Source organism: Chiroxiphia lanceolata, chromosome 23 (assembly GCF_009829145.1).
Source record: "Chiroxiphia lanceolata isolate bChiLan1 chromosome 23, bChiLan1.pri, whole genome shotgun sequence".
In the NCBI taxonomy this organism is placed as follows: domain Eukaryota; kingdom Metazoa; phylum Chordata; class Aves; order Passeriformes; family Pipridae; genus Chiroxiphia; species Chiroxiphia lanceolata.
This window is the reverse complement of record NC_045659.1, coordinates 1,208,202-1,221,866: the sequence shown is the minus strand read 5'-3', so window position 1 is coordinate 1,221,866 and position 13,665 is coordinate 1,208,202. Positions and strand designations below refer to the sequence as shown.

Here is a 13,665-nt window from a genome sequence, read left to right as displayed (position 1 = left end):
AGCTTGAAAGCCCCCTGGTTTAGGGGTTGCAGCAGTGGGCAGCTGGGCAGAGCTTGGGTCCCTAGTGTGCCACGGTGGGCCCTGACAGCCTTCCCAGAGCATCCCTGTGCCAGCCCTGCTGCCCTGGAAGGGAGAGCAGCCCGGGAGCATCTGTGGGAGGGAGGTGGCATGGCAGGAGCGGCCCTTCCTCCTTTGAGGTTAGCAGGGCTTTGAGGAAGCAGCTGAGGTTTGCAGATGTTATGTCACAGCCCCGCGCGCCTTCGGGGCTTTGCTTCCTGGAGTGCGTCTGCATTTCCAGCCCTTCCCTGGCCTCTTGCACAGGCATGACACAGGTTTCCGGGCATCCTGGCTCTGTTGGGGTCAGGCAGGGGTCAGGCAGGGCTGGCCCAGGGCTCTGTGTGGCCAGCAGTGTCCCCGAGCCACACATGTACACACCTCATCTCTGTCCTCTCCTGTCGGGCAAGGAGTGGTCGCAGCCTCTCCGTGTGAGCTGGGGACTGCCAGGACCTGGGGGTCTGCAATGCCCATTGTCCCCTCTAAATCCCGCTGGCTCTGCATCCCTGCAGGTCTCAGGCATCGCCCCTGCTCTTGGCACTGAGATGCTCACCCTGGGGAGGGCTGCTGGGGGGCTTGGCCCTGCCCTGGCACCCTGTGCTGATGGCACTGGGGTATGGTAGAGGCTGGGCCTGGCAAGGTGGCACAAACTGGGAAGGAATTCTGCCCCTGGATGCCCAGTTTGCAGCTATTAATGGTTATCCCTGTTTGTCACTTCTCCCTGCAGCCATGGGAGGTGGTTTTTCCCTCTTTCCACGAGCAGGAGTTGATTTCCCACCTGACCCTGTGGTTTGGGAGTTCGAGGAGATGATCTCATAGAGCTGTAAGTGCATCATCTCAGGAGATGTCTGATGGGGGGCAGCTGCTGGGGTACTCCCTGTCCCCCTGGGGTCCTGCACGGGGCCATAACCTTTGTGGGCATCCCCAAATGCCCAAGCCCCTACCGCCCTCCTTGCTGCTGGTCTTTGCCAGGAGGTTGCCAAAGGACACGGCCACTCGGGCACCTTGCCAGTGCTGGACACACCTGTGTACAGGGTGTCCTTGTCCCTTGGGCTCCCAGTGCTCCCAGTTCAGCCTCTTCCAGTAGTGGGAGAGCAGAGCTGCCCACACAGGCGGGCATTGTGCCCACCCCAGGGGGTGGGGAGGCTGGGCTGGGCACTGGGATGTGCCGTCTGCCGTGTCTGCTGCAGCTCCTCTGCTTTCTCCCCAGGAACCAGTTGGACCAGTGGATGAGGACTGGTGCCTGGCCTCGCTGCAGTGGGGGTGGTGAGGCAGCTGTGTCACCAGGAGAGGAGGGCAGGGGCAGGACGTGCCAGGCTCCAGCACACACAGGGCTCTGCTGCAGCAGCTCCAGCCCGGGACAACCGTGAGCAGCTCCTGCACCACACCGGGATGGACCCCCAGAGAGGTGAGTGAGGGCCTTTGTCTCCCCTCACGGGGCAGAGGTGGGATGGTTCATGGCATGGGCAGTGCTTTGGTGACCTTCCTCCCCTCTGCTGTCTGGGAGCTGGGGCTGGGGCTCACCTGCCGTGGTGGCTCTGCCTCCAGCAGTGCTGCTCAGAGCCATCCCTCTGGGATGGGGGGATGTCTGGGAGGATGTCTGCTCCCGAGGGTGTCAGGGCAGGGATGCCTCCCACACTCGGCACAGGGCAGGGCCTGGGCACGAAGCCATCGTCCTCCCACTGGCAGTGGGCGTGGGGACAGGGCAGTTTCGGCAGCCACCTGATTCAGGGAGGCTGTTGCAGCACGTTCCTCCTGCCCCACAGCTCCTGTACATGAGTCACGGCTGCAGCAGCTCCTCACCTCACCCCTGCTGGGACCTGTGGTCCCGGGGCTCCAGCTCACCCCTGCCCCAGCAGGAGCAGGAGGCACTGGCTGCCCATGTCACCCTCTCCAGGCAGGAGGGCTGGGGGAAGGCAGGGAAGGGTGGGTTGCTCCTGCTCCCCTGCCGTGGAACCCGGGTGCTCACAGGCTCTGCGGCTCCCGGCTGGATCCCATCAGGTAGAGCAAGTGCTGTGGGTTGCAGGATGACCCAGGACCTTGCTCACTATGCAAACACTGTGACCACAGGGGAAATGTGCTCACTCCACTGGCATCTGCCTAAATTTAGCTGCTGTTAGGTCATCCCTTTCCGCTGCCTCCTCACTCCAGACTCTGCACGGTGCAGGATCCATCCCTGTGCCCTGCACTGCAGGGCTGGCCGTGCTGTGGGACAGTGCCCAAACCCCCTGTGCCCTCCTGGGCACAGCCCCCCCAGAGCTGTCAGCAGAGAATTGGATTCTCAGCGGCTCTGCTGTGCTGGGCACCTCAGCAATCCTGGGAGCGCTGGCTGGTGCTGGGCTTCACCAGCTCCTGTGACATGGATGGGAGGGATGGAGTGGTGTAGAGCCCCACAGTGGTCCTGCACAGCCCCTGCCGTGTCCCTGCACAGCCCCTGCCGTGTTCCATCCCAGCCTGGCGCTGGCAGCCCGAGGCTGCTCGCCCTGACAAGTGCATCCTCTAGAGGGAACTGCCAGCCCAGAAATGGGTCTGCCTGCCTGTGCAGGGCTGGCTGCAGCGATGGATGGCTCCCGGGGCAGCTGGACGAGGTGCTTCACCCCACGAGGGTGTGAGTGGGACCAGAAGTGGGGATACAGCGTGGTCAGGGTGGCCAGCTCCCTCCCCAGTCACCATCCCTCCTGCCAGCTCGCCTGGGGACAGCAGAGGTGGTGGCTGTGTGACCAAGTCTTCATCACAGGACTTTGGGGGTGGCAAAAATCTCTGTGCCACAGCACTTAACAACCTCGTGGTGTGTAACCCTTCCCCACTGTAGGGACAGCACAGGGTGGAAGGTCATATCCCAGCTGTCCTGTTCCCCCCAGGGGATGATCAGAACCCCCAACCCCCCAGAGGTGTTTGTCTGCAGAGCCCCTTCTCCCTCTGCTTTGCAGGGCAAGAGCCCATCAACGTGGTCGGGGCCATGCTGGGCATCGGGCTGGCCTTGCTGATCCTGGTGGTTTTTGGCTACACCTTCATCCGGTGGTACCAGAGGGGCTGGTGCTGGCACCGTGAGTGAGGGCACAGCAGGGGGACAGGTGGTGACAGGGTAGGGAGGGCTCAAAGGACAGGGCTGCAGGGTCTGGGGAGCACCCCTGACCTTTGCTGGCCCCTGGGGAAACCTCCGTGCAGGGGCTCTGGGGCGAGCTGGGGACACACAGAGGTGAGGAGGGGGATGCACCCTGATGTCCTGGTGCTGTCCCACTGCCTGTCCTGCCTGTCCCCGTGCTGCCACACAGACTCACAGCAAAGCAAAGGTGGGTTCGTGGCACTACGTGGCTCTGACACCTCTCCCTCCTCTTCCTCCTGCCTCTCCAGGGCCTGACTTTGTCTTCAACCTCTACCACATGCAGTGAGTGTTGCCGTGGGGGGACCTGGGGTGGGCTGGCTGCTCACTGTGCACTGTGCTGAGGTGTCACACACCCTCACCAGTCCTGAATCCCCCATGTTCTGCAGTTTGCAGGCACTGCCTCCCCAGGGTGGCTGTTCTGGGGATCTCCACGGGGACAGTGCCCACCCTGTGGGCTGGCAGGGGCTGGGGGGGACGGGCAGCTTGCTGACATCTCTACTCTCCCCACAGTGGGCTGGGGTCAGTGGCAGTGGAGCTGGTGCCCCCATTCAGCATCAGTGGCTCTCTGAGCACCACGGGCAGTGGCTACGAGCCCTTCCACACCCGGGGGCCGTGAGGAGGGAGCTGGGCTGCTGAGCAGGTAGGACATCACCCTGTGAGGGGTGTGGGGTCCCCAGCCATGCGTGTCCCCCCAGCACAGCCCGTGGGTGCCTCTGTGAGGAGCCCAGGGGGGTGACAGTGCTGTGCCCCAAAGCCTCCCTGCTGCCTTGTAGCCCCTGGGCATCACAGCTTTCCCTGGATAGTCCCAAGGTTTTCCCAGCAGAAATCCTGTGGCTGTGGGGGTACAGGGACTTTCCCTGGGTTCCGGTTTTCGTTCCCCCTGGACAGGTTTTGGTTTGCATTTCCTTCCCTGCTGTCTTTGGCCTGGGGTGGAACATGTGGGGAGGGACAAAGGGGGCTGGGGCTGGAGCCCGGGTGCTCCTGCACCGCTTCCTCTCATTGCCTCTCACTCACCACCCAGCACCAGCCAAAAAAAGCAACCAAAACCGGCTGGGGGGAACTCCTCCATTTTCACTTCTGTAAAAAACAGCCCCTGAACCTGCTGGATTTCTACTGAAATGGTAACATAACAGTTTCTGTTTTTAAAAAAAGCTTCACAGAATAGCTGGGTTTGGAAGGGACCTCTGGGGACCACCTGGTCCAAACTGCCACTGGAAAAAGTGACACAGGAATGCATCCAGGAGGATTTTGAATGTCACCAGAGAGGGAGACTCCACACTCTCCCTGGGCAGCTTCTCCATCTGCTCCCCAGCCACAGCTCTCTTGCTGTCCTTCCCTGGCCATGGGCAGCACAGGAGGTGCCTGGGGCTGGCACTGGCACAGCCTCCCCTCGCTTGGGATGGAGGAAGAGGATGCGGCCTCATCTCAGGCTCCCTCAGCACTCATCCCAGAGAAAACAGCCACCCTCCCCACAGCTCAGAGACCTTCCAGCCCTCAGGACCAGCCACCTGCATGCCCAGGAGACCTGGGGCTGAGAGTGCAGGGCACCAGCTAAGGAGGGCAGCCAGGAGCCCCAGAACTGGGTGGCTGGGTTTGTGCAACTGTGGAAAATGCTGTGAAGAAATGGGAAATCTGCTCCAGGCCCCCTTCTTGCTCCAGTATCTGGACCAGTGTGGGAGTTTGTCCCCTGCACCAATAGTGCAAGCAAACACCTCAGAAAGCCCCTGTGAGGTTTGTCCTGATTTTTTTCATACTGACCGCCTTCAGTCTCAGCAGAGCAAGTGGCTGTGGAAGTGCCCAGAGCATGAGAGCAGCCATGGGGAAGGTGCTGTGGCCACAGAGAGGGACCATTTCTGTGCAAACTTTCCTCAGAAGGAAAATGAAGAGAAACTCATGACTCCCTGTGGCCGTGTGAGGGAAACCAGTGAGGACAGAGCGGGATTTCCAGGCAGTCAGAGGGACTATCAGCACTCTCAGCCACCAAAGCCAAGCCCTGTGGTCTGCAGCTTTCTGGCGAACTCCTGGGTTTGGTTGAAAGGAGAGCTCTGGCTGCTCATGTTGCCCTGGGTGCTGGCAGCTGGAGCCCTTGGTGGTGGGCAGGAACTGCACAGGATCTGCCCGCGGAGCTTTGACGTCAGCGGCGCTTGAAAGAAAAACCAAAAAAAAAAGTCACGCTTAGTTTTGATGACTCCGTTTTCCAGAGGAAGTTGAAAAAAAAAGAAAAAGAAAGCAAAAAGCTCCAGCCCACAAAATACACAGAGGCAGAAGGGCTGGGGTCAGTGGCGGGGCAGGAGGAGGTGCCCAGTGACCTCCACGGCCGGGCCCCCGCGGGATGCAGGCACTGACCTCACGTGTGAGTAGTGCAACATCAGGTGTAACAAAAGGCAACCTGGCAAAGATCAGTGCCCTTCTCCTGCCTGCAGTGACTCATGCTTTCACCTGAAAAACATATTCCCCGAGGAGGGTTTCCACCAGCAGTTTTAATGGGACTATCCCACCGTGAAGGTTCTTGGAAACGAAGTGACTCTTGGAAAAACTTCCCTGCTGCGATCTGGCAGCAGTCAGGTGTGTAGCCCACAGTGAGTTGTTCCATCTCTTGCTGTTTCCATTCTGACAGTAACTATTCACAGAATCAATTAGGTTGGAAAAGATCTCTGAGGTCATCAATCTAACCTATGACCAAACACCACCATGTCAACAAACCTGTGGCACTAAGTGCCACATTCAGTCTTTCCTGGTTTCCCCATCCCTGGGTTTGATTTGTTCTGCTCTGCCCTGAGGTTCTCCTGTCCTTCCCTGGTGCTGTCCCATGGAATCCCTGTGTATTCCCTGCTGTCCCATCCCATCCCTGTGGAATCATGATGAGCAGTTCAGTTCCTTTTCCCTGCTGCTCTTCTGGTGACTGATCCCACAACACTGCCCTGGGACAACCGCCCTGGTCCTCAGGTGTGTGAGAAGCTCTCAGTGATCTGCCTTGGTTCTCCTTTTGCAGCTGTGATGTGCTGGAAATGCTCTTCCCCATATGAGGCAAAGGCACGTTGCCCTTTGCTGCTGGGGAATGTCTGTGCGTGAAAACGGAAAGCGCAGCTTGACCTTAGGAGAGGATGAACAGACAAATGGCCCAAATAAATAACACCACATCCTTTGTATTTACAAATTAAATAGAATAAATAATGTCTGCATACAGCAGGGGCAGAACACAGCCCATAGTGTTAAGCAGGGCTGGCCTGGCTCATTGTGTATCCCGTAACCCATGAGACAGCCAGTACCCCAGGGCTCTGCCAGAGGGGCTGGATGCCAGAGGGTCTCTGTGGGGTCAGGAAAGTCCCTCGCTCCCTCCATGTGAGGTCAGCCAGGGAGGGAGCCCCGTGCTCCAGCAGTAGGGTGGCTGATGTCAGGCTGCCCTCTGCTCCCAGTGTCTGTGTTGTGAAAGGTCTGGATGTCACCGGAGGACGTCACCGGAGCTGTGGACGTCAGCTGGAGGAGCCCAGTGCTGGCCAGAGAAAGGGGGAAGTGGAAGCACAGAGCTGGCCCCAGCCCCAAGGGTGGCCCTGTGCCTCAGGCTGGGCTGCTGAGGAGGGCAGACAAGACAGGATCATCCTTGGGAAACATCCTGGTGCGTATCCTTGGGCTTGGTGAGCCTCTCCAGCGCAGTCCATCCCTGTCTCTTGTTAGAGTACACCAGAGACCAGCTGGAGGGACACACTGGAGGCTGTCCACAGTCCTGGGGCCAAAGCAGCCCCAGCAGTAGCTGAGCAGGTGCTCCAGGAACATGTCTCAGCCTGGTACCACTTGGTTTGGTGTGTTAACATTCAGGGGTGGCAGTAGCTTATTGAGTGGCTGCTCCCCACGGGCAGCGGGTAGAAGAGGTAGTTGTGTCAGCGTGCAGGGCTGGCAGCACCTGCTGCCCGGCCTGGGCACGGCTCACAGGCGGCTGTCCTTGCTGTCCCCACTGAGCAGGCTCAGGGGGTTCACTGGCAGTGTGAGCCAGTCCGTGCTGAGGCTGGAGGTGAGGGGCAGCATCCCCAGGATGTCAGTGTTGAAGATGCTCAGGTCAAAGGGAGCTTTCAGGAGCTCAGGGCAAGCTTTGGAGACCAAGGGAGCACTTGGAGCCCCCCAGCTCAGCAGAGTGGGGGCTAGGGGTCCCACCTGGCTGGAAAAGTCCAAGGAAGGGGCTCCCCATGGAGCGAGGTCTTGTGCGTTGCCACGGGGATGCTCTGGAGAGGACTGCTTCAAATACCCTTTGGACACAGCCAGCTCGGAGCACTCAACATCCAGCACGAGGTCAGTGCCCTGCCCAGGCCCTTCACAGCCCGAGAGGGGCATTCCCTTGGCTGGGTCCTGCCCTGGCTCCACCGTGCCCCTGCACTGCTGCAGGTACCCGCGGAACTCCACGGCCTCCTGGCCGGTGGCAGGGCAGAGCTCTGGCTCCCCTTGGCTGCTGTTCCCGCTGCTGGAGGAGCACGTGGGACCAGGGCAGGGGCTCTCCAAGCCCACACCGCTGTCGTCGCCAGTGGGCAGCTGTCGCCTGTAGCCCCGGGGCTCAGGGCGGGCGGAGCAGCTCAGTCCGGGGGAGGAGGAGGGGATGTGCAGGCAGATGCCGCTGTCGGTGCTGCTGCCGCTGTTGTCTCGGCTTCCCACGGGTCCCAGCGGGCACAGCCGGTCCTCAGGCCTCACTGGGAGCCTCCAGCCCTGCTCCAGGGGCACCTGGGCTGTGCTAGTGCTTCTGTCCAGCTGGGGCTCCTTCTGGCACAGGAACAGCTGCTGGATGGGGTCTGTGTCCAGGCTGCCCGAGGACGAGGGCTCGTGCTCCACCCAGAGCGAGCTCTGCTTCATGAAGGACTTCTGAGAGGGAGAGAAAGAAGGGAGTGAGCTGGGCTTTGTCCCTTTTGTTGCTGACCGCTCCCAGCACTCCCCAAGCCTGCGCCTGCCCCTCCATGCCAGCCACAAAAGGTGCCTTACCAGGACAGACGGTGTCCTCATGGGTTTCTTTATGTAGGTGTGCACCAGCAGAGCCCCCAGAATCCCCAACAGAACAATGAAGCAGGGGCTGAGGATGCTCGGGAGAAGCTCCACAATCCCTGCAAGAGAGGACGTGTCCAGGTGAGGGGGACAGGCAGCGTCCAAAGGGCACAGAGTGGCTGTCCTGGCGTGGACCCCGCCACGTCCCCAGGACCAGGAGGCTGAGGAGGGTCTGCATCCCTCCCTTCCCTGGCTCCCCACTCACTGTCTCTCTGGGAGGTGGTGACACACTGCTCGTCGGTGCGTGTCGTGCGGAGGTGCCGGTTGGTCACGCTGGGCTCCACGCTCAGGCAGTACTCAGTGCCCCAGAGCAGGTTGCTGAGGGTGAACTCTGTCCTGGTCTCCACCACTTCAAACTGCAACAAGGAGAGCACAGGCTGGTACCTGAGACCCCCCAGCTCCTGCAGCAGGGCTGGTTCTCCTTCCTTCCTCCCCCTCCTCCCCTGTCCCCTGGGAATGGGACATCTCCCCTCCCCGGCTGACAGCAGTTAGGCCCAAAATCCCAAGAGCCAGGGAAGCTGCTGCAATAAAACACGCAGAGAAACCTCTCTGCAGTGTCGTGGCTCTGAGAAAGCTCAGCATTTAGTTTTATAGAAGATTGTGCTTTAACAATGTGTTTTTTCCACCCGAGCAGCACCGTGTGGGACAGATGGGGAGAGCGTGGGAGCAGCAACTCATCTCACCGTCTTGTTGTCCTGCGTCCTCCTGGTGTACACCCGGTACTGCCTCACGTCCTCATGGATGTCCTCGTACCTCACAGTGACTTTCCCAGTCTGGAAGAGCAGCTGCAGCTGCACGTGGATGGTGTTGCCCCTCACAGAGAGGCTCTGGCCCGACAGGCGCAGGCTGGCTGGAGGCAAGTCAGTCGGAAGAGCACGTTAGGGCTGTGTCCTGCTTGCAGCACTGGACTGAGCTGTGACTGTCCCTCGCAGCCGGTGCCACCCATCCTCACTTTGTCCCGTCCTATCCTGCAGCCTGCCTGCCCTCCAGGAAGGTATGGAGGGATTTATCCCTGCTCTCATTCATCCCACAGTTCTTCCCAAGTGGTTTGGCACCCTGACCTCACCATCCTCAGAGCCTCCTATCCCCAGCTGAGGTGAAGGCAGACCCCAACCTACCATCCTGTGGGGAGAAGGCGTTGGTCCTTTGCCACGAGGACGTGTGGTTCCCGGACACGGCCCTGACCCGGGCGTAGTAGCGCCTGTCGGGGTCCAGGGTGTAGAAGGTGAGGTCGCAGGATTGCCTCGAGGACTTGGTGCACTCTGGGATGGCTGTCCAAGGGATTTTGGTGCCGTAGCTGCGGGGAGAAGCAGCGGGGGTGAGAGCCGTGCGGGCAGCAGGGACTCAGCTGTCCCTTGCCGTTGGAGTCGGATGGCAGGCAGGGCTCAGCCCCCACGGCTGCACTCACACTTTGTACTCCACGTCGTAGCAGACGTCCCTGGGGTGGCCGTGTCCCGGCTCCCAGCGCAGCACGTGCCACGTGGTCTCGGCAGCGAAGCGCACGCGCCGGGGGCTCGCCAGCCCCTCACCTGCGGGACCCACGGTGGGCGTTGGGTGAGGCTGCACAGCCCCCCATCCCATGGGAGCTGGGCAGGGCCCTTGGGAGGGCCTCCTGGAGCGTCACCCCACGTTTAGTGCTGACCACTCGAAATGTGTAAGGATTTCCTCGGATTTCTTTGTCCGAGTTTCAGCGTCTGCTCATCCCCATCTTCCCCTTCCTCTCTCTTTGGGCAGAGCCCAGCTCAGCCCAGCTAGGGGGTTCCCCGTGCTTTTCTGCCCCAAGAAAGGAGCTGTGTTTGCATCCCCAAGCCCCTGCCATTGGCCACGGGGGCTCTGTCCGGACTCAGCTTTCTCGCAGCTGTGTTTGGGCTCCGCTTTCCTGTTTTGCTCATCTGCTGCCTGGATGAAACAGACTGTTTTCACACCTCCTGCCTGATTTCAGTCCTGTCACCTGGCAGCAAACCCTCCGCTCGATAACATCTGCCACCCCCCCCCCGTGTGGGTTTCCCTGGCAGCCGCTAACACCGAGCCCAGCAGCGGCCGTGGCACCTCACCTGTGATCACAGCACTGGGGACAAGCGAGGCTGGGGACTCAAGAGCCTTTGGCTCCCAACCAGCAACAAAAGGCAAGTGGCAAGCAGGGAGCCCTGGCCGTGTCTCGTTCCAAAGCGCCAGTCTGAGCACCCAGTGAAGGTGTCCAAGCTGTGGCTCCAACCTGCTCCCTGCCTTCCTCCCCCGTCCCGGGCTGAGCAGCCCACCCGGAGCCGGGGAGATGAGCGGGGAGATGAGAAGCGGCGCAGGCAAGAGACTCACCGTGCGTGTGCGGGGCGAGGAGCAGCGCCAGGCACAGCGCCAGGGCAGGGGCAGAGGTGCCCATGGCAGCTCAGCATCCTCCGTGGCAGCAGGGTGAGTGCGGGGCCGAGCTCTGCCCCGGCGGGTGCCGAGCGCCTGTTTTTCCCCGGGGGTTGGCTCAGTGACGTCTCGGAGGCGTTCGCAGAGCGGGAGGAAAGTCGCTGTGCAGCTACTTCCACTTTTTGTTTTTTTTGCTGTCCACCCACTCAACCCCAGACAATGCCTCAGCCCCGGGCTGGGCATTTCCAGATGCAGACTTAAAGGAAGAATTTTGGGGGCTTTTCTGAGCAAAACGGTGCAGTGCTGAGAAAGGCAAGTACAAGTACACAATGTCTCTGCTGCTTCGTTATGAAATGAGATGTTAAAAGCACAGCAAAGGTGAGTGTTAGCACTGAGGGTGACCTGCCACAGGGATTTTACAGAGCACAGCACCATGTCCTGTCCTGCCAGCAGCTAAATCCAGCCAGGTTCCATCCAACCCTGGAGCCCCAGGAGAGGGTTCTGGCTTTCCCTTCCTTTGGGCTAGGCCTCTACCCTCCCGTTTCTTTCCCCTATGTATGGGGCTGAGTGACAATTTCTGGGTTATTTTGTGTCCTGCAAACAACTACACACATCTCAAGTCCAGTGTGGCAGGGGGCTGTTGCTGTCCCCGGGGCTCTGGTAGCCCCCCAGGTATGGCCGTGACTCACATGGCTGTGGGGTCTGGCCCCATGGTGATGTCCTGCCTGCCTGGTGATGCTGGGACCTGAATTACCCCCCAGAGGGTTGTGAGTCCTCTGCTTTGCTTTCTGGCAGGTGGGATTACAGGAGAGCTTACTTGAGGGTTTTCCTGGAGCCCTCATGTGATGGGGAGTGATTCACCCCAAGAAGAGGAATTTCCCGCTGGGGAATAAGTGGAAAGGACACATGAAAAGAGTAAGAGGAACCAAAAGTGCTTGGGACAGACTCAGAGAGCATCATGTCAGGCCTGGCTTGGTGGGCACAGAGGTGCAGGACCTCAGGTTCCTCCTTGAAGAATCATCTAAAATGCCTTAAGTGGAAGATTTCTGCTGTTTTTCCTAACTCGTCCTTCCTGCCAAAGGCCAAGGGTTTCCACAAACTTGCAGCCTGGTCAGAGCACCAGCAGCAGATGCCCTCCTGCCCTGGGTTTATTCCCCAGTCCTTGGCAGGTCAGCTGCTGTCCTATCACTCTTCTATCAGCTCCTGAGTCAGATCTGGCAGCCACTGAACTTAAGAGTCCTGAGATGAAGCACAGCCCATCCCACACAAAGCCACAGCTTGTGTTTTGTGTAAAATAATGACAATCAAAAGCAACAGGACCAAAAACAAGGGAAGAGGGAGCTTTGTGGAAAAGACACCACAGGGCTGGTCCTGTGGGTGAGGCAGTTCAGAGGCTTGGGAGAAGGGGTTGGCGATTTAAGGGAAAATGAAACAGGCTGAGGAGAAATGAGAGTTCTGCAGAAGGCTGGGATGGTGAGTGGCACAGGCACCCTGGGGGACTCGGGCTGGCACCTGAGCTGCTGCACGGTGGGCAGTGTGACCTGTGGGTGACGTGGCTGACCCTGAAATATCTCCTGGTGGACACACCGCAGAGAAACCCGGGCCAGGGACGGCTGGGTCTGTGTTTCCCTAGCCTGTGTCCCTCGGGAAGTTTTCCCAGGGTGACAGAGGGGTCAGGCAGGGATGCTGCACTGTTCAGTGCAGGGCTGGGGCCGGAGGGCTGGGTCTGCACAGCCCTGCCGCAGGACAGGAGCAGAGTGATCCTCTTCCCTTCCCAATTCCCTCATGCCTGGAGGTTGGAGCGGAGCGCGGAGGAGCCGCTGGGCTCTCCTGGGCTGGTGGAGCCGGCTCTGGCTGTGGGTGCTATTATCACCTCTGTGCTAGCTGGGAGGGCAGGAGGGTGCTGCAGGGCTCACAGCAGCAGTTACCAGCAGGCAAGGGTGAGGATTTCACCTGGGAGGTGTTGTGCTCACTGACATTTACCATCAGGCTGCTGGGGTCAGGCCGGACACACTGTTCTCTGTGACTTGTTTTCTGTAGGTGGCTTTGTAGAAACACCAGCAAGTAGTGAATGATTCCTGGAGTTGTCACCTGGAGCTGTTTTCTGAAAATCCCTTTTGAAGAGGATGTGGCAGCTCCTGTGGACATGGCTGGCTGGCTCAGGGCTGGCTGGGGATGCAGCTCAGTGCTTGGCCAGCCCTAGTACCCAGTAGGCTCAGCCTGCAGAGGCACGGAGGAACCACAAAGAGCAAACAAAAAACCCCCAAACCCACTTCTGCCTGTGAAAACTGCAGAGGAGTGCACTGTGGAGTGAGGGCTGGCTCAGAAACCCCCCGTGGAAGACGGGATTCCCAGAACAGGAGGAGACAGTGGGATCCAGCACAGGCTTTGCAGCCTTAAAATGAAGGGGCTTTGCAGCAGGGCTTCTCTAAACTTAGATGTCCCTGCTTGTCTCCTGCCCTTCCAACAAGCAGGTTGGGTGGGGAGCTGCATGAATAAGGGACTTTGTGAATAATGCCAGGAGAAATGTGTGGCAGGGAGGGTCATGGGTCTGGATATCACAGAGCACACAGTACAGCTGGGCCTTTTTCTTTAATCTAGTTATTTCTACCTGTTTCCACCTGAGTTCTTGGTTAAGCAAAGCATCCCCAGCTGGTGCCTGAAGGGGAGGCAGGAGGCTGCTGCTGACTGCTGGTAAAAGCATCACTTCACTAGTAAAGGAGTGAAAAGGCCTCTAGAGAAACTAGAGGGAAACTGTGTTTTGTTTCCCTTGGAACAGGGAATTCTCGACTTCTGGGTCACACCAGAGAGGTTTTCCTGGGGTTGGGCATGGCTGTACATCCCCTCCTCTCCCATCCTCAGCTGGTACACTTAGCCCTTGGCTGGACGGGAGAGGTTGTGGGTGAATGTGTGGTGGGCACAGAGTGAAGAAGGGGGGAATCAGGTGGGCAGGCAGCCAGGAGAACAGCAAAGAACTCCTGGAGACCAGGGAGGCCAGGATGCCACCGTCCCCTGGGGCCAGGGGATATCTCACCTGCTCCCAGACTCCCGCTCCTCTGGCCACGGCCAGGCTCCCACTCCCACTGCCGGGGCGGCCGGCACAGGGGCAGGTGTTTTGCATGCTGTGCCTG

At 59.6% G+C, this 13,665-nt stretch overlaps 2 protein-coding genes across 3 annotated transcripts; one reads left to right on the top strand and one right to left on the bottom strand.

Moving 5' to 3' along the window:
- The first annotated feature begins 1,371 nt into the window (after nt 1–1,371).
- On the top strand, nt 1,372–5,317 carry SMIM35 (small integral membrane protein 35). The gene is made up of 5 exons (XM_032709370.1): nt 1,372–1,462; nt 2,985–3,101; nt 3,409–3,442; nt 3,671–3,800; nt 4,313–5,317. The coding sequence occupies exons 1-4, from the start codon at nt 1,447–1,449 to the stop codon at nt 3,774–3,776; spliced, it is 273 nt and encodes a 90-aa protein (XP_032565261.1). The 5' UTR covers nt 1,372–1,446; the 3' UTR covers nt 3,777–3,800; nt 4,313–5,317.
- Nucleotides 5,318–6,300: 983 nt separating this feature from the next.
- IL10RA (interleukin 10 receptor subunit alpha) lies at nt 6,301–10,637 on the bottom strand. 2 transcript variants are annotated; one of them, XM_032709356.1, is made up of 7 exons: nt 10,496–10,637; nt 9,591–9,711; nt 9,301–9,479; nt 8,866–9,032; nt 8,388–8,538; nt 8,123–8,241; nt 6,301–8,005 (listed from the first exon to the last, which is right to left on the bottom strand). In XM_032709356.1, exons 1-7 carry the CDS (start codon nt 10,557–10,559, stop codon nt 7,085–7,087), a joined length of 1,722 nt encoding a protein of 573 aa, XP_032565247.1. In that variant the 5' UTR covers nt 10,560–10,637; the 3' UTR covers nt 6,301–7,084. The 2 variants fall into 2 exon arrangements, with proteins under 2 accessions (XP_032565247.1, XP_032565246.1); XM_032709355.1 differs by having other exon boundaries at nt 6,301–8,241.
- Between the last annotated feature and the right edge of the window lie 3,028 nt (nt 10,638–13,665).

What these genes read in the sequence shown, in the direction of transcription:
- SMIM35 (XM_032709370.1), top strand. An exon ending in GAGGGGCTGGTGCTGGCACC is followed by an intron (nt 3,102 to 3,408) that starts GTGAGTGAGGGC and finishes CTGCCTCTCCAG; the next exon opens with GGCCTGACTTTGTCTTCAAC. An exon ending in TTCAACCTCTACCACATGCA is followed by an intron (nt 3,443 to 3,670) that starts GTGAGTGTTGCC and finishes CTCTCCCCACAG; the next exon opens with TGGGCTGGGGTCAGTGGCAG.
- IL10RA (XM_032709355.1), bottom strand. Translation starts at nt 10,559, where the DNA reads ATGGGCACCTCTGCCCCTGCCCTGGCGCTGTGCCTGGCGCTGCTCCTC. An exon ending in TACGACGTGGAGTACAAAGT is followed by an intron (nt 9,480 to 9,590) that starts GTGAGTGCAGCC and finishes TTCTCCCCGCAG; the next exon opens with CTACGGCACCAAAATCCCTT. An exon ending in GGACGCAGGACAACAAGACG is followed by an intron (nt 8,539 to 8,865) that starts GTGAGATGAGTT and finishes TCCTTGTTGCAG; the next exon opens with TTTGAAGTGGTGGAGACCAG.